At 40.2% G+C, this 17,166-nt stretch overlaps 1 protein-coding gene across 3 annotated transcripts; it reads left to right on the top strand.

Moving 5' to 3' along the window:
- Positions 1-298: 298 nt before the first annotated feature.
- rrp1 (ribosomal RNA processing 1) lies at positions 299-15,426 on the top strand. Of its 3 annotated transcripts, none has more exons than XM_083890047.1 (16): positions 299-475; positions 777-847; positions 1,567-1,624; positions 2,183-2,268; positions 3,144-3,205; positions 3,281-3,410; positions 4,683-4,747; positions 5,897-6,102; positions 6,405-6,523; positions 6,949-7,046; positions 7,861-7,880; positions 8,629-8,769; positions 9,694-10,841; positions 12,806-12,958; positions 14,703-14,769; positions 15,134-15,426. In XM_083890047.1, exons 1-16 carry the CDS (start codon positions 349-351, stop codon positions 15,340-15,342), a joined length of 2,760 nt encoding a protein of 919 aa, XP_083746173.1. In that variant the 5' UTR covers positions 299-348; the 3' UTR covers positions 15,343-15,426. The 3 variants fall into 3 exon arrangements, with proteins under 3 accessions (XP_083746173.1, XP_083746172.1, XP_083746171.1); XM_083890046.1 differs by having other exon boundaries at positions 765-847; positions 1,570-1,624; XM_083890045.1 differs by having other exon boundaries at positions 765-847.
- The last annotated feature ends 1,740 nt before the right edge of the window (positions 15,427-17,166 follow it).

Raw genomic sequence — 17,166 nt, 5'->3', positions numbered from 1 at the left:
AAAAAAATTTTTTGAACTCATACGTTTTTCATTGTTGTCAGATTATTTGTAACATAATGGTGATGAACACTGGTTGGAAGGTTGGAATTTTTGCTTAGGGCCCCTACAGACTTTGAAATCATCTCTGGTAATGCAAATAATATGATAGATATGCAAATAATCCTCTTCATTTTCAAACTTGCGTAATTGTGTGTGCGCTCCAAAAAATGTGTTTTCCATCCACGTGACGAATAATTAATTAGGACCTCGTGGTTCTGTGACGTCATCAGCCTGCGCCACACGAGGAGACGTCGTGGGGAGCAAAGTGTCGGAGGAGCGAGAAGTATCTCCACGTGTAACGGTGAGAGGATGTCGTTGATCCTGGAGCCGGAGGTCCAGTTCGCACAGAAACTTGCCGCGAACGAGAAACCCACCCGAACCAAGGCGTTGAAGAAACTGAGGAAATACATCAATGTCAGATCGCAGAACGAGACAAGTAAGCTAGCTTGTGCCTGTTAGCCAGCTGCTAACTGATAATCTAAACACGAAAAATATTTACTTCCGTTTTAAAAAATAGTGTCAAGGGAATATAAATAGTAAAATGTGATCGTTTTAAAGATAACCGTTTAAGTAAGCTACCATTTATTTATTTGCCGGGAGCTAATTTTTACAGCTGACTTACCAGTTAGCTTCATTTGCTAAATGTAGCCACAGAGGAACACATCTCGCTTGTCAATAATTGTCTTGTATCACGATCTCAATAAAGTTTTACTTTCTCTGTGAAGGTGGATTCACAGGCGATGAGCTGCTGAAGCTATGGAAAGGACTTTTCTACTGCCTGTGGATGCAGGACAAACCACTTCTGCAGGTACATGTTGTCACTGCTTGTTTTCTTCCAGACCTACTCATGAGCAGAGCATGAGAGCCCATGTGGTTGATATTCACATCAGGCCTGTGATGGAGTTTACTCTTTTGGTGTATTTCGTACTGACCCAGTACTGCAACAGATGGTTTTGGACAGATCCTAGTCAGATTAAACACTGTGCACACTAGGGCTGCACGATTCTGGAAAAAACTGACACTGCGTATTAAAAAAAACACAAGAATTCTCAGCAGATGGGGCAAATCTGCTAGATCGCTGCTATACAATGTGTTGAAACCTATTTTTACTTGAATTAACAAAACCGATCAGTGAACAGGCTGCACGTCCACAGCTCATCGCCCTGCAATATCACTGTTGCACACAATGCGATGACCATGCAGCCCTAGTGTGCACTCCTAGATGAGAAATGTGTCAAGCAATAATACTGCTGTTGATTATTTGTGTTTGTTCTGAACATGTTGTTGCTTTCACCTTGATGAATGAGCCACTTTGTGATGTCCTCCTCTTTTCAACACTCCTTTTGTGAGTTTTCTGTGTTTTTCGAGACATTGGCTATACAAAAAGCTTGAATTACATATACACTATAAAGCCAGACATTTGAACCTGTGCATATTATAGAGCCCAAAATGAATAACGTACGTATTCAATTACCTCTGTTTTCTCCCATGTGGTCTGATGATGTGCTTTTCATTTCTATTGTTTAGGAGGATTTATCAAACCACATCTCCTCCTTAATTCACAGCTTCCATGATCTAGATGGACGTAAGTTTCTAACACGTTTTTAATTGGCCCACATTCTGACCTGATATTGAAATGTGTGAATGTGTGTGCATCACAACCCACTTACCTCAACATCAATCTCAATCATTTATGGTACTTGAGAGCCTTTCGAGAATGGGCATTTTTATCATCTGAGACTTTAAAGGGCCTCATATGGCTATGAATAGCTGAAGGAGTGATATATTGCAGGAATAATCAAATAACTCCCACCTGTTGTCAGTTTATTTGTATGAGAGAGCGAGATTCACATCACAATATCCTTTTTGATATCGATAAACACTACTAGGCAATATAAATAATATTTTCATATTTTTAGGCTAATTCACGATACAAGGGTTGATGGAAAAATGGGCCATGAAAACTTACTTTTTAGGTGTTTGTGCTTCTCAATGGAGAGTGAGATGGTTATCGGTCACTATCTCTTTTATTAGTAATTTGTCGTTATTTCTTTTAACAATATTTGTAACACAGTTGGAGAGTTGTGATAAAAAAAAAGCCTCTATACATGTGATGTTTAAAATGATATGTTGTTGGATGTAGAGATTCTATACTTGGAAGGCTTCATGCAGACCATGAAGAGAGAATGGACTGGTATCGACAGACTGCGGATGGACAAGGTCTATCAGGTTTGTGAGAAATAATTAAACGTAACTTTTAGATGTTTCGCTATGGAACAACAAATGTCTTTGGGTGTTTTTGAGAGTTCAAAACATTTTTTTTTTTTTTTTATTCTTATTCATATCTACACTGCTCAAAAACAATAAAGGGACCACCTAATCAATACAATGTAAGGGATATCAACCTGTCCAGTTAGGAAGTAACATGTATTGTGAATCAATTTCACTTGCTTATGTATGTATGTATGTATGCAACTGCAACGTGTTTGTTCAAGCATGTCTTGAATAAACCTGGCGTAATAGACGTTTTATATATTATAGATATTTCTTTAAATGAAAAAGTAGGACAAACACAGGATTTACCAGTAACATTAATTAAGGCTCCACGCCAGTATTAACAGAGCTGTGCTATTGTTCAGGTGTAAGGGTAGATCACGCTAATTACTTGACACCTGTAGAGGATGTTTATTTTTCTGGATATCTTTACAGGTGAACTTGAGTTAACTTTCTCTAAACTTTTGAATGGACATGTCCAATTGTTCAATGTTTAAGTACTTGAATAATAACATTTGAACATAACATTTTTCAATCCTCACAAACTACCTGATTAATCAAGAAAATAATAATAAATAAAAAAAGTTAAGCAATTGTTAAAATAATTGCTGCTCTAGTGATAAAATTTCACATTTGAAAAGCTTATGCTTTTTTTTATATATTTGTGAAAATAAATTAAATAAAAAATAAATAGAGAAATGTTCAAGCAAATTGAAGTAAATCTGAAACTTTATTTCCGTTTCAGGTTCACTGCTCTGTAAATAACATTATGCTATAATTAAATGCCTTTTCTGTTAGTAAAGAGACATATTTTCCCTTTTTGTAAACAGCTGGTTCGCTTCGTGTTCAGGCAAACATTTGAGATGCTGAAGAGGAAAAACTGGGACAGCAGGTAAAGTAGGTCTTTTTTTTGACATTGTTTGTGTGATGTTGTCATGTTAATTAACTTTTTTACCTGTGTTCTCAGTGTGGTTGACAGATTTCTGCGGCTGCTCACAGCTCAGCTCCTGCAGCACGACAGCGCAGTGCCCACTGGGCTGCAGCTCCACATCCTCGACCTTTACTTGACTGAACTGGCAACTGTGGGTTCAGCAGAGGTACGGAATGCCGTTTCCTGTATGAACTATGTCTTTCAAAGGGAAAATCAGCCAAATCACACCATTCAAGCACATGAAGTAAACATTTTCAAGTAAATTTGGTATTGATTGGTAATTGATTGAAACACCTGTACTGACGGGGGTGGTGCTGGTGCCAGTCTCAGCTGACAGATAGGCAGTGTACGCCCTGGACAGGTTGCCAGTCTATCATAGGGCCACATGGAGACAAACAACCATTCACACTCAAGAAATCATTAAAACAAACTGAATCATTTTGGTTTGTGGCTTAGGAAACACTGATTAAAACTGATTGAACTAATTGATGAAAAGAAAAAAGTATTGTCAGATTAATTATCCCTATAAGTGTTAGTTGCATCTCTATAATAATTGGTTTCGCAGGACAAGAGCCATAGCATTTTGATGTTGCAGTGATCACAAAAACTCCACATTTGATTGATTTTCATCTATTTTTTCCCTCTAATACCAAACCACAAATAACAGAAATTATTCAAATTTTGCATTTACTTAGTTTTTATTTTTTCCTTGTGGGATGGGGACCCAATTTCCCCTTAAGTTATGGTGTGTTATTGCAAGAAAACACAACCTTAGAACAAGCATAAAAATAAGAGAACAGGCCTTGCCATTGTAAACGGCAGAAATATGTTTTCAGCAACATTAATGTTGGCTTGAAATAATGTCGCAACTTCCTGGAATCTTATCATCACTACAGGAGCAGAAGGGAGGTTTCAGTGGTGGAAGTTTAGGAGTAAAGTAATTATCATTAAAAACAAATGATCCTAAATTTATCGATGAAATTGATGCATCGCCCCCGCCATACAGTGAGTTTGAGTGGGCAGAAATGGAGATCTTAAACTATTTACTTTCTGTTTCACCTCATTGATCTCATAACAACAATTCTTATTGTTCACCTTTGTTGTGTCTCATCACTTTCTAAAACTTAAGTAAAGAGCTGCAGAGGAGAGAATCAGCATCCTGTTTACTCTGGCACTTCCATGCCCATCGTACCTGAATGGTCACATGATATGCGTTTTCAGATTTGACGGTGACTCAAATAGTTTTAGGTTGTTTCAAATGGGAACTAAACGGTTATAGCCTCTGACAATTAATTATAAGCAGTGCTTGCCTACAGAGGGCACTGCTGCTCAAGAATTACCTTGTGTTGGTTTGATAACCAGCTGTTTGAGCGAGCATGCGGTCATGAGGAAATGCATAAGCACTGCAATTGATGTTTTTTTTTTTTTCTTTTCACAGCTCACAGCTGATCAGAACATGTCGTTCATTGAGCCTTTCTGCAAAACGGCAGCCAAAACCAAAGAGTAAGTGCTGTATATCTGCTGCTTTAATTGCAATGTGACTTGTACTGGACATGCATATATACAATATAGTGCAGAGTGATATACCAGTTCGTACCGAAAACCTGGTATTTATGGTATGAATTTCTTCGTATACCGCAAGACTGGTATGTTAAACATATGGGGGGTTGGGGCTGCTGCACAACACGTTAAGGACTTGGCTGTAGAAGTAAAGGCCACATTATATTTCTCTGACTGCGTATGCGTTATCCGTCTGCGTCACCACGGAGACGCCTCGAGCCTTTATACTTCTGCGTCGTGGTGGCGGACACGCGCTGCAATTTCCCGCCTGATCAGTAGGGGTCGCTGCGCAAGGTTGTTCTGCTTCAGGCTACAGTGAGCAATGGCGTCGAGAGAGAAAGACTGTTGTTGTTGAAACAGTGGCCGTTTCTCACTTTTCTGTGTCACGGAACGCAGTTTTAAGATAATTTGACACGAGAAATTGGCCATTTAGAGTCTAAACATGTGCTGTGTGTGTTAAGATATGACGTATTTATAGTTTGGCAGCAGCGTTATCGGCGGGGATCAGCTCCGCCTCTGTGGACGCTCGGTGCTCACTGTGAGCCGGCACAGAGCAGCTTAGCTCGGCCTGTCCTGAGGACCAATCGCAGCTCTTGCCGTCTCCGTTGTCCCTTGACGGAGTGACGGACACTTAAAAAATATTTCGTGCAGTCGGAGACGACGCAGAGGCTCTTCGACAGGTTCTGCGTCGACACAGAGGACTCTGCGTAACCTACGCAGAGCACTTTACGCAGGAGTATAAATTGGGCTTTAGTGGAAAACACGTCAGAGTATCAAGAACTGCACTGCTCCCTTTTCTCGTTCAACCTCTTTCAAATACGAGGTGACGTCATGTGTGTTCCTTTCTGATGGTTTGTCATTCTGCTGTGATGTTGTTCCTACTGCAGTGTTTCATTTTTGCGGTTACCGTGACAGCCCCATTTTTTTCAAAACACATCTATACATTACATATACGATACATTGATAAATTAGAAACCTTGCACACACATTAATTCCACTATTAATGTTTGTGTAAATGTCTATAGCTTACTGAATTTCAGATGCACTGACTCTGAAGTGCCATTGACCCTTTGTTTTGATGTTGTTCACCAGTCGGACTCTCTTTGGAGCAATCTGCAGCAACATCTTCAGCACTATTATTGAACAGGCTCCCTTTGCCATTGAAGAGTTGATGAAGGAGCTGAAAGCAGCTGAGGACTCTGACTCTGGAAAGGCTTCTGACGATGATTGTGAAGAGGAGGTCCAAGAGAAGATGAGCAAACCACTCTGTAAGAAAAAAACTGGAAAGCAGCTCAATGGTAAGCAGGATTGTATTTTGGTTAATTAGAAGACCAATATATTTTGGAAATTATTAATTCATATTAATGTGATCTCAAAAAGTCAGCTTTGAATTGTTTTTATCTTAAATATAAAGAGTTTTGGTTTCCATCCCTACTGATGGTATTGCTTGACACTGTAATTGTTTTCAGACAAAGGACACAACGTAAATTAATGTTGCATTGTTTCTGGTTGCAAAGAGACAGAATAGAATAACAAAATTCACCAGAAGTTACGTACTGCAGCTTTAAATTGTATGATGGAAGTTTTGCGTTGTTTACAGGTTCTAAATCTAACGAGGAGGAGGATGATGATGATGATGATGATGAGGATGAGCTTCTTCACTTGGAAGACTCGGATACAGAGCTGCATTATGACGATGATGTTGGTCCAGTCCTACAGGTGATTTTTTTTTCTTCTTTTTCAAGTCAAGACACCTAACTCCAAATTGCTCTGTGCGGGCAACATGTTCAAAGAACTCGCATAATATTAAATGGATGCCGTTGAGTACAAAAAATTTAATAAAAATTTTACATTTGTAGCAACTGAATCAAAGAAAAACATGAAAAATTGAAATAAAACAAATTCATTGTGTTTTGAGGATGAAACAAGACCGTTGAAACACTGAAAAAAAAATGTCTGACATTTTGTGGACCAAGCGATCAATAAAAAAAGATAGTCGAGTCGTTCGTTGCAGCCCTTCACTAAAAACATACTTTTTCTCTGTTTGTATCTTGATAAAGAGATGCAAAAAGCAAGTGGTGACCTTTTTTGCAGTGCTGTATCTCATAGGACTGAATGTGATATAACTTTTTTGTGCTTTATAGTTTGATTATTCAGGTCTGGCAGACAAGTTGTTGAAGTTGGCCAGTCGGAACAGCACACCGAGCCACAATAGACAGAAACTCTACAACATCGTCAAAGTGTAAGTAGTTTGTCTGATAAAGCAGTGGTCATAAATCAGAAAAAGTAAAATTGTATTTTAGCTTGTTGTCTCTCGCTTTTCTGATATAGATGTAGATATTGGTTTCATTACGCGGTTACTTTGTGCACTCCACCAAAGCAAAGGTTTTCAATCTGCAGAAAGAAGTCTTCCTCATGAAGGCTTGCAGCTCTAAGATGCTGCCACTATCATCTGATATGATTGGAAACCTTGCATGTGCCCTCTGCTGGATGCGAAGGGGTACTACTTAAATAGGCACTTATGAGATGGCATTTGCATTTCGGGCAGGTAATTAGTTTGGTTATGAATTATATCCCACGTTTTAAATAATATAGAATTTTGAATAAAGGTGACAGTCTGATTGTAGCTTGTAGGTGTGTCCGCAATGTCAGAACCATTATTTTCAGTGCTGGAGAAAAACCTGCAAAAGAAAAAAAAACCTTAAACACCAAAGTCAAAATCACAGGTACAGTTAAGTGCTATTTATATGGAGATCATATTTTGAGGCCGAAATGAGATATTACACCTGCTCATGATCACAGCACACAGTTTCCTGGCATTTCTGTTTTTTTTTTTTTTACCAGCTAATCAGTATTCACTAAGAGGAGTAATGAATGAAGCAGGGGTGTGATTTTTTCCGTATTTAAACGGAATTCCGTTTTTTTTAGGCCTTAGTGTCGTTTAGCGCGCCTACAGTAGAACTGGAGCGGTCTGTTTATTAAAGAAATCCTTATAATTGTAACTGATATTAACAAATGATTTTTGTTTTCTTCTCTCACCATGTGTCTAATCTCAGACTGCGGGACCTGAGTGAAGGTAGGAGCTGATGATCACACCTTATTTCTTGATTTAACATTTCACAAATTAATTCAAAAAACGTATCCAATATGATCCAACCTTTGGATTAGTTTATATTCGTTTGACGTGGAATGCATCTTTCAATCAAATCAAACCATTTCTCACTCAAACCAAGGTTGCACATCATTTTGCATCAAATTCAGAGGAAGATGGCCGCACAGTTTCTGTCAGATATTTTTCCTTGAAATAGATTTTCTCTATCATACTCTATAAAATATTGCAAAGGTTTTTTTTAATTACAACCTCAGAACATAAGATCAAGGCACTGCACCAGTGAGTTACCTGACAAGAAAACAGCCATAAGTGACTCAAACACCATGGGGCAGGATTTTAGGATTTGTCGAGATGGCATATAGATGTAAACGGGAGTAGTTGTGTTCCAAGTTCAAACAAATATCGGTTAATAACATGTAATTTTTTTCATACTGAAGACGTATCTTGCAGGAATCTATATGTAGAACTGTTAACGTGTGCACCGTGGAGATATCTGAAGCCTTTCTCGAAAGTATAATTTAAAAACATCACACTCAAAAGTGTGAGATGGAATAATGGAGATATATTCAGTCTAAAAAAAGAGTGTTCTGATGCGACAATTGGTAGAAATGAAAAAAAAATACTTTGTGTCACAAAAACATTCACAAATTCAACACCCAAAACATCAAAATTAAAAAAAACTGACTGGAACTAAATGGAATCTCTCTCCTAGGCATCCTTCCTCGGAATGAGTATCCAGAGGAGGTCTCCACAGATGAGGATGATGACATGTTTGGCAGCAGGAAGAGGATGAAGAAAAGACGCCGTCACATGAACGAGCAGGAGGGAACCCCATCAGCAAAGAAACGTAAAGGTAACACAGGAAGTAATATCCGTATACTATACTATAACAATATAAACGGTAATAAAACCATAAGTTAACACACCAATGAGCAGTAAAGATAAATAATAAACAAACTAATGCACAGGTGCACAGTAAAAGTTATTTGTGCGCAGCTGCAGCTGAAGTAGTGGCCCCATGTGAACTCTAATAACCTTCACAAGAATGATCGCATTTGCAAGCAAGCAAAAAGAGTTGCATACAAATCTGCAAGGACTATCCGGGCCTTTCATGCAATGGTCTGGAACATCGTAATGTTTTATTAGAAGTTTTATGCCTTGTTCACACTGGATGCATGGCATGTGCATTGCTGCTGTGCAGCGTCTTGCTCACGCATGTCCACGCCGGCTGCATGTCTGCTGCATTTTGTTCTCAGTCATCTCTCGTCTCCAATGTGGTTGTGACTAAAAAAAATGTTAAAACATCACGTGAATTTTGTTTACTTGCATAAACGACGCCGGCATAACTAAAAAGCTGAGATGTTTGCATTGTGAACCAAGGTTATTAGTGGGGTTGCCAGAGCTATGGCAATTTTTTCACAACAAACTTTTTAGATCAATAATGTCATGTAAATAAAATTAAATGGCTTTTAATAATTTGGTACATAAGAAATCTCAACTCGCACAGATGGTGCCAAACTGTGCCAAAAGTGAGAACTAGATGTCTCTTTACTAAAACCTCTGTCATTTTACTTCAGCAGCATCAGACTTTGCACAGCTCATGTCCACATGTTACATGACCTCCATGTGTTTTTAAGCTCCTACTGCATATTTTTAAAGGTTGATATTTGCTTTAGGTCGAAATCATAAAACATCTTAGTTAATTTTGTCAATATTGAGTGAATGACAGAGATTTGAAGTGTTGATATTTATTGATCTATGTCTTTTGCCACTTCAGGGAAGAAACCAGAGGCATCTAACCTCCCCGAACAAAATAAAGACGTGGAAAACGATGATGGAGAACAAACGGACCAAAATGCTAATGAAGGGGATAAAAAGAAAAAACGGAAGAGGAAGAAGAAAGTAGGAGTGGTTCAAGCTCAGAGTACAATTCAAGAGATTAAAAAGGCTGAAGGAAGTCCAGAATGTTTACAAACGGATGATTTAGAAAAGGGAGCAGTGACACAGAATACCAACTCGAGTGTAAAAGTCACAGAGGCAGCTACTTCACAGGCAGAGCCAGAAACTGTGTGCTCTGAGGCAAACGAACAGCCGTCAGTCACAGCTAAAGTGGAAACGAAGCCCTGTACCACTGATGAGGACCAATCTGAAACACTTTCAAAGACGGACACTTCTGAGCCTCAGGCTGAGACGAGACAGCAGCAGCAGCAGCAGCAGCAGCAGCAGCAGCAGCAGCCTTCTGCTACAACAGCCTCAGAAATGTCCACTGAAGCAGGCACTCCAGTCACAGGGAAGAAGAAAAAGAAGAACGATACTATATCAATACGCCACGAGGATACAGCAGAAAATGACACAAGCGACAAAAAGCCAGCCGATGCCACGGCTCTTGCCGACGACCTCGAGACTGGTGCACAGGTCGAGTTGGAGGGAAAACTAACGGACGCTGACGTCATAACTGAAACCTCGCAGCCGTTAAAAAAGAAAACGAAGAAAAAGAGCAAGCAAAAACTTGTCGCGATAGTTTCCCCAGTAACACCGGTGAGAAACAAACGCATTAAGAGTAAAAAAAGTAATAAAATTACAACGGAAGAGCAACACGAAGCAGAAGAAGCCACTCAGGTGGTGAATGCTGACACAGAAATCTCCACGACAAAACCAGCCAAGAAGAAACGCACGCCTGCGCAGACGGCGGAGATCGGAGGGGAAACCCGTGTGCAGATGGTCGACGGCGTGGATGCTGAGATCTCCCAGACTGAAAGCAAGGTGTGCTCCTCCTCCTCCTCCGGGAAACCAAACAAAAAGAAGAGGAAGATTCCTGTGGTGTTTGAGTTCGAGGCAGACGAGGTGGAAGCATCTGCGCAGAAGGATGCGGCGGTCAACGGCTTTGCAGAAGAAACTCTTACCAAGAAGGCAAAACCTGGAAATGTAAGTGAGTTAAAATGATTAAGGCTCCACCTGGTATTAACACCCATCTTCTGTGATCCTATCGCATCTGGCGTCCTGTATAACAGTGCTGCTTGAACGTATGTGAACCCTCCAGACATGGTCACGGTTTTTGTAAAAAAAAAACTTCCAAATCCCAATTTGTAAAGCACACATTCCAAATAATGGACACACACAAAAATAAATATGTTTTAATTGTTTCAACAAAAGTGGTTTATTTCACAAAAACTGAACATTTAACATGTGCAAAAGTATGTGAACCCTTAGATTAGCTTGTGGCTCCTCCTTTTGCAGCCTTGCATTACTTCAACCAAACATCTTCTGTAACCACTAACCAGTCTCTCGCATCTGCTTATGAGGATTGCGGCTGAGGGGCATCTGGGATGTACCAACTTCTTCAGTTTCTCGCCACAAGATTTCTATTGGATTAAGGTCTGGAATTTGACTGGGCCAAACCAGAGTATGAATCCTTTTTTCTCTGAAGCCACTCCTTTTGTAGATTTGTTGGAATGCTTTGGGTCATTGTCTTGTTGCATAATCCATTTTCAACCCAGCTTCAAATCCTTGAGTGATTCTGTTCAAGAATTTGTTGATATGCCAAAGAATTCATGGTTCCTTGGATAATATGGAGTCGTGCAGGTCCAGAAGCAGAAAAGCAGCCCTCAGACCTTCACATTTCCACCACCACGCTTCACTGTTGGCGGGAGGTTCTGCAGTGTTGGTGGTTTTGATTGTGACCAAACAATTCTATTTTGGACTCGTCTGTCCAGAGAATGGACTTCCAGAAGACCTCTGGTTTGTCCGAGTGCTCTTTGGCAAAAGTTGAAACGGGCAGCGTTGTTTTTTTTTGAGAGTAGCAACTTCCTTCTAGCAACCCTCCCATAAATGCCATGGCTGTTCAATACCGTCTGATTGTAGACGCTGATGTAGATTGTAGTCTGCGACGATCTAGAGGTGATGTGTGGGTTGGCCTTTACCTGATTCTTTTATTTTTATGGTGCTTCTGAGTGATAGTTTTGATGGGTGTCCACTTCTAGGCAGAGTTGCTGTCATGTTGAAGGCCCTCCATTTGGAAATGATTTGTCTGACAGTGGATGGATGGAGCTGGAATCTTTTGGAGATGGTCTCATATCCCTCCCCAGACTGATGGGCTGTCACTACTCTCTTCTTCATGTCCTTGGAAATATCTCCTTTGCTCTCAGCATTGTTGATTTGAATGGGACCACAGTGGTTTGGTTGGTTTCCTCGCTCTTTTAATTAGTGCAGGTATAACGCTTTCCCAAGGATGTCTCCTTTCATTGGTCTGCTTAAATGATTAATTAAGCACCCAAATGTGTTTCACCTGAGTCTGTTACCCCAAAGCAGCTGGGGGTTCACTTACTTTTGCACATGTACGCTAATTCCATGTTTCATATAGTTTTTGGGCAACTTAAACAAGTCCCACTAAAACACATACATGCAATTGACAAACGCATCTGAAATTTCATACATAAAAACTGGTGATGATGGAATAAGAATCATGTTTAAAACAACAAATATATACGTTTCTCAAGGGGTTCACATGCTTTCATGCAGCAATGTCTCGTCTCCTTTGACTACATATGATAGTATCTGATGTCCACACTCTTATTTAAATACGCACTTGCATTATGACTATCATACGTGAAAGAGCTCAAATCTAGACTACTATTTGTTAACATGGGTTTGCATCAGTTTGAACCAGGCAAATCACTGAATGAATGTAGTCTCTGTTATTGGATGTGAGGTCGCATTCAGAACAGATTCAGACAGTTCTGTCCTGAACTTGGTACGATCTGCCTGCCTGCGATCAGATCATTGAAAACGGATGTTTAAGAGCGGGTTCTGTGACGAGGTGACGATAATTAAAGTGCCTGTCTTTCTTGCTCACACGGACACCTGTGTCTTAAATGATTTTCCCACCACAGGATGTTGAAGAGCCACCCACGCCTCTGAGCACCAAAAAGTCGCAAAAGAAATCGAAGAACGACTTCATCACCTTTCAAAGCAACGCTACGGCCCCGACACCGCTCTTCTGCAGGACCAAGGGAAGCCCCAGCACCCCGCTGTCCAGGAAAAAGGTGAGATGAACAGTCGCATCTAAAGCTATGTTCCAGGACATTGTTCAATTTGAATGCCTGGGCACGTGCGTCGCAGAGCTTCTTGCGTTTCTTTAAGGCACTCAGAGCAGCTACACTGCCTGTGAACCACACCCAGGCAGTCCACACGGAAACAGATTTGGGTGAATACGCATACTTTTTACCGGAGGTGTTCCGTCCACACGGAGATGACGTTTCAGAGGGACTGAAACTATGTATATATATATATATACATGAAATATGTGTGGGCTGACTAGGGATGCACCGATCCACTTTTTTTCACTTCCGATCTGATATGGATGCTCTGTTTGCCAAGTTCATGTTACAACGGCCAGAAGCCTTCGAACCCTTGCTTGGGGGAGTGCGATTTTGTTTTTATGCTGCTGTCGGCACTGTTCTCCTCAGCGGAGCAGGTGTTTTAACACGAAAATATCATTAGTATCACAACATGATTAACTACAAAAAAATCACTCTGATCTTCTCAGTTGAAGCGCACAAACCTAGATCCATTAAAATGTAAATCTGTCCGGGACAGTGTTTAGCTCAGATGGTAGAGCCCCCGACCTGACCGGGAGTTAATGACCAACTCCTGATCAAAATTCTTATAAATTCCCATAATTCCTATAGAAAGTAACACATTTTTGAGGGTCGTGGGCATGCTATAGTATTTAGCGCAACATTTGACTATCTTTGGAAAAATAATTTTGGTCCAAAATTTGACAAAAATGACATACTATTCATATACCATGGAAAGTTTATGGGAATTTTCCAGTGATTTATAGGCAACAATAGCCCGGCTAGCTCAGTCGGTAGAGCACGAGACTCTTAATCTCAGGGACGGGGTTCGAGCCCCACGTTGGGCGTGTACAGGTTTTGAAGTGATGGTTGAGTGAGTTGTCTCTCAACTTAAAGGTTGTAGGTTTGATACCCTGATTGTGAATGAGTTTGAGAAGCAGATACATGTGGACATATCAGACCTTCCCTAATGGCCCGTTCACACCTTGCCTCAGGTGAGACCAGCAACCTGAAACTGGGATGACTGAACCGTGGACATTGATCGGGAGTTAATGACCAACTCCTGATCAGAATTCTTATAAATTCCCATAATTCCTATAGAAAGTGACACATTTTTGGAAAAAAAAATTGGGTCCAAAATTTGACAAAACGTCATACGTCATCCAAAATTTGACAAACACGGCATACTGTAGTATTTTGCGCAACATCTGACTATTTTTTTGGGGAAAAAATGTTGGTCCAAAATTTGACAAAAACGACATACTATATGTATGTCGTTCCAAAATTGAAATTCTTTTTGAAAACGTCATACGCCGCACCAAGTGGTCTTTCCTGCGTGTCATTCCGCACCTCTCTGCCTCCATTAAAGGCAAAAAGTCTCAAAAAATATGTATATAAACAAAAAATGTAATCTGTCCTCCTGTTTAACTCGTCCTTGATGAATGTATCTCGTACCACACAACTATTTAATAATTACAGCATTCATTTACTTGCAAATATCTTCTTTATTTGGATTTATTTGTGTGTATGAAAGGTGCACAGGCGAGCAGGTAATTGTTTAAAAATACATCTTGTCCGTGAGTGCAAATGAAATCTTGTAATTTACGTTATTTTCACAGTTGTGTCATTTATTGTACTTGTATTTTGTGGAGCTCTGCCGTTTTCTCTTTGTAATGTTCTAATGCTGTATTTGCTACTTTGTGTTTCACAGAAAAGTCAAACTCCCAAATCGGAATCTAAGAAGGTGACCTTTGGTCTCAAGAATAACAAAACAGCTGGTAAGATATATATTACGTGTGTGTGCGTTAATTAATGAGTTGCCCTTATTTTATCTATGTGTCTATGTATACAGGTGCATCTCAAAATTAGAATAATAAATAAATAAATACATTAGAATATTGTGGAAAAGTTAATTTATTTCAGTTACTCAACTTGTGTATTATATAAATTCAATACACAGACTGAAGTAGTTTGTCTTTGGGTCACATATAACAAGAATTCAGTATCTCAAAAAATTTGAATATGGTGAAAAAGGTTCAACATTCAGCTCTGAAGATTAACATTCCTTTATTTAAGGCAGTTTATTTTTTATTTTTTTTAAAATCACTTTGTAACAGTTTGTGTTTTTCTGTCGTCGTACAGAGTTTAGAAAGAGTGATCGCAGCCTGCTGGTGAGTCCTGACGGGACATCACGAGTGCCCTTTGACCCAGAGCAGAAGCCCAAGTTTGGTGTCTTAAAGTCTCCGCCCACGTCAAACTCCACCAAAAAGGTTAAAAAGACGAGAAAAACGAGTTTGAAAAGTCCAAAAGTGACACCTAAGCGACGTCCTTTGGCAGCAGACTTCTTCTAAGTGATGGTGACACACTGAACTTGTAATCCTCTGAACTTTTTTTCAATGATTGATTAAAACAGAAGCACAGAGCTGTAATCAGTGCTCCTATTTGCGTGACTTAATGTTTGAATAAAGTTACTTGTTGCTGTTTTTCCAATTTTATAAGATGCGTGTGATTCCTTTTTTTTAATGTACGGATGTTATTTTTTTTCCAAAAGTCTTGACTGTGAATAAGTACCTGCGTATTACAGAGGCATGTTCAAATAAGGGTTATAGTCAAATATAGGTTAGGAAAAGAAAATCATTTTACAACATGTAGTTTCTGTTCGAATAGTCCATTGACCAAAATTCTATTTGTAGGTACCATTAAAGGGGGCAAAACCTTAGCCATTCAAAAGGTCGATGACATATTTTCCCTTGTTTTTCACCTGGAATGTTTTTCCTTTAACCTTGTAACATGTAGGAATGTCAGAGAGGCAAAACTGAGTCCTGATGGGTCGAGGCAGGTCTAAACTATCCCATCTAGATCTGTAGGGTGGTAAGGATCAAGAGAGATGGAGCATGTGCCCCGTCTTTCTATAGAACAAGGCAATCGGAGATGGCCGTCTTCACCACATTCATGCATCAAGCCTCTGGCGGCCTCTGTTGGTCATACTGGCAAGTGCGAGCATGGAAGCACAGAGCCACTAAAAATAATATTTTACTCCCACTCTGTGAGGTGAAGTGATTTCTGACTCGATCCCATTTGTCCAGAGGCCTCGTTTATGAAACTGTAGGCACGCAAAAAATATATGTATATGTGTTCCATATGTCAGTTTCTCATTATCGATCGCAATCAACTCGTAATGTGGCACAGCTTTTGCGGGCTTCAAGTCACACACACACACTTAACCGTAAATATTGTTCATTGATCCGACAGTTTTTTTTATACACTGTTAATGACAAAAAAGACATTTAGAGCGATGGAATGTGGCAGCGCACACTTAAAGGGACACTGTGTAGTATTTATGGGTTTATATAACCCAAAATCCACTTTTTTATACATATTGTGCTCCTGCATTGTCTAGTCGCTGTATAATAGTTTTTGTTTCATTTTCGTAGTGTTTCAAAAAGTCATGTAAAATAACATGGTTGCATAGCCACAGTTAGCAGCGAGACGCCATGTTTCTACCGGAGCCTGTAAGGACAAACGCGAGAGAACAAATCAAGCGTCTCTTTACTCGTAGCAGGAAGTCCCGCCTCCACTCTCTCCGCTTCGTCTGCTACGGCCGCGGTAGCTCCGCCCTCTCCCTCGCCTCACGAACCTCATCTGCTGACACGGAGAAAGACGACGAGGACGACGACATTTGACCGGCTGAGGATACCGTAGCGCTCAGGGAAGGGAGGGGGTGAGCAGAGGAGCAGTACTTTGTTGTAAATTTCAGCCTCTCCTCTAGATGGCACTATAAACCACTTACTTCACCTTTTTTTTCGCTGCGCTTCCGTTGAGTCTGCTCTTTCTCCATGTTGACAACTCTCGACTAGCGCAAAATCCTCATTTAAATAGTGCGGTCTTAACCACTTCTGCGCCAATTGCGGTCGCAATCTTAGTAGTTCACCTGCAAAACGCAATCCAGTAGCAGGCGCAGTCTTTACGCTCGCGCACGCAATTTAGCGCTCTCTGTTTGGAATCTTAGTAAATCAGGCCCCAAGTGACCTCACCATGACTCCAGTAGCCTCTGGCTTTGAGCTAGATAAAAGCCACCATGTGAAGCCGTCTTGTCCTTTTATCCTCCGCGTGACAAAAGACGTGAGGGAATCTCAAAGAACGGTAAAGAAAAGAAAAGTAAAGGTCAAATCCAG

Source organism: Microchirus variegatus (genome assembly GCF_963457635.1).
Source record: "Microchirus variegatus genome assembly, chromosome: 5".
In the NCBI taxonomy this organism is placed as follows: domain Eukaryota; kingdom Metazoa; phylum Chordata; class Actinopteri; order Pleuronectiformes; family Soleidae; genus Microchirus; species Microchirus variegatus.
This window is presented reverse-complemented; position numbering and strand designations above follow the sequence as displayed.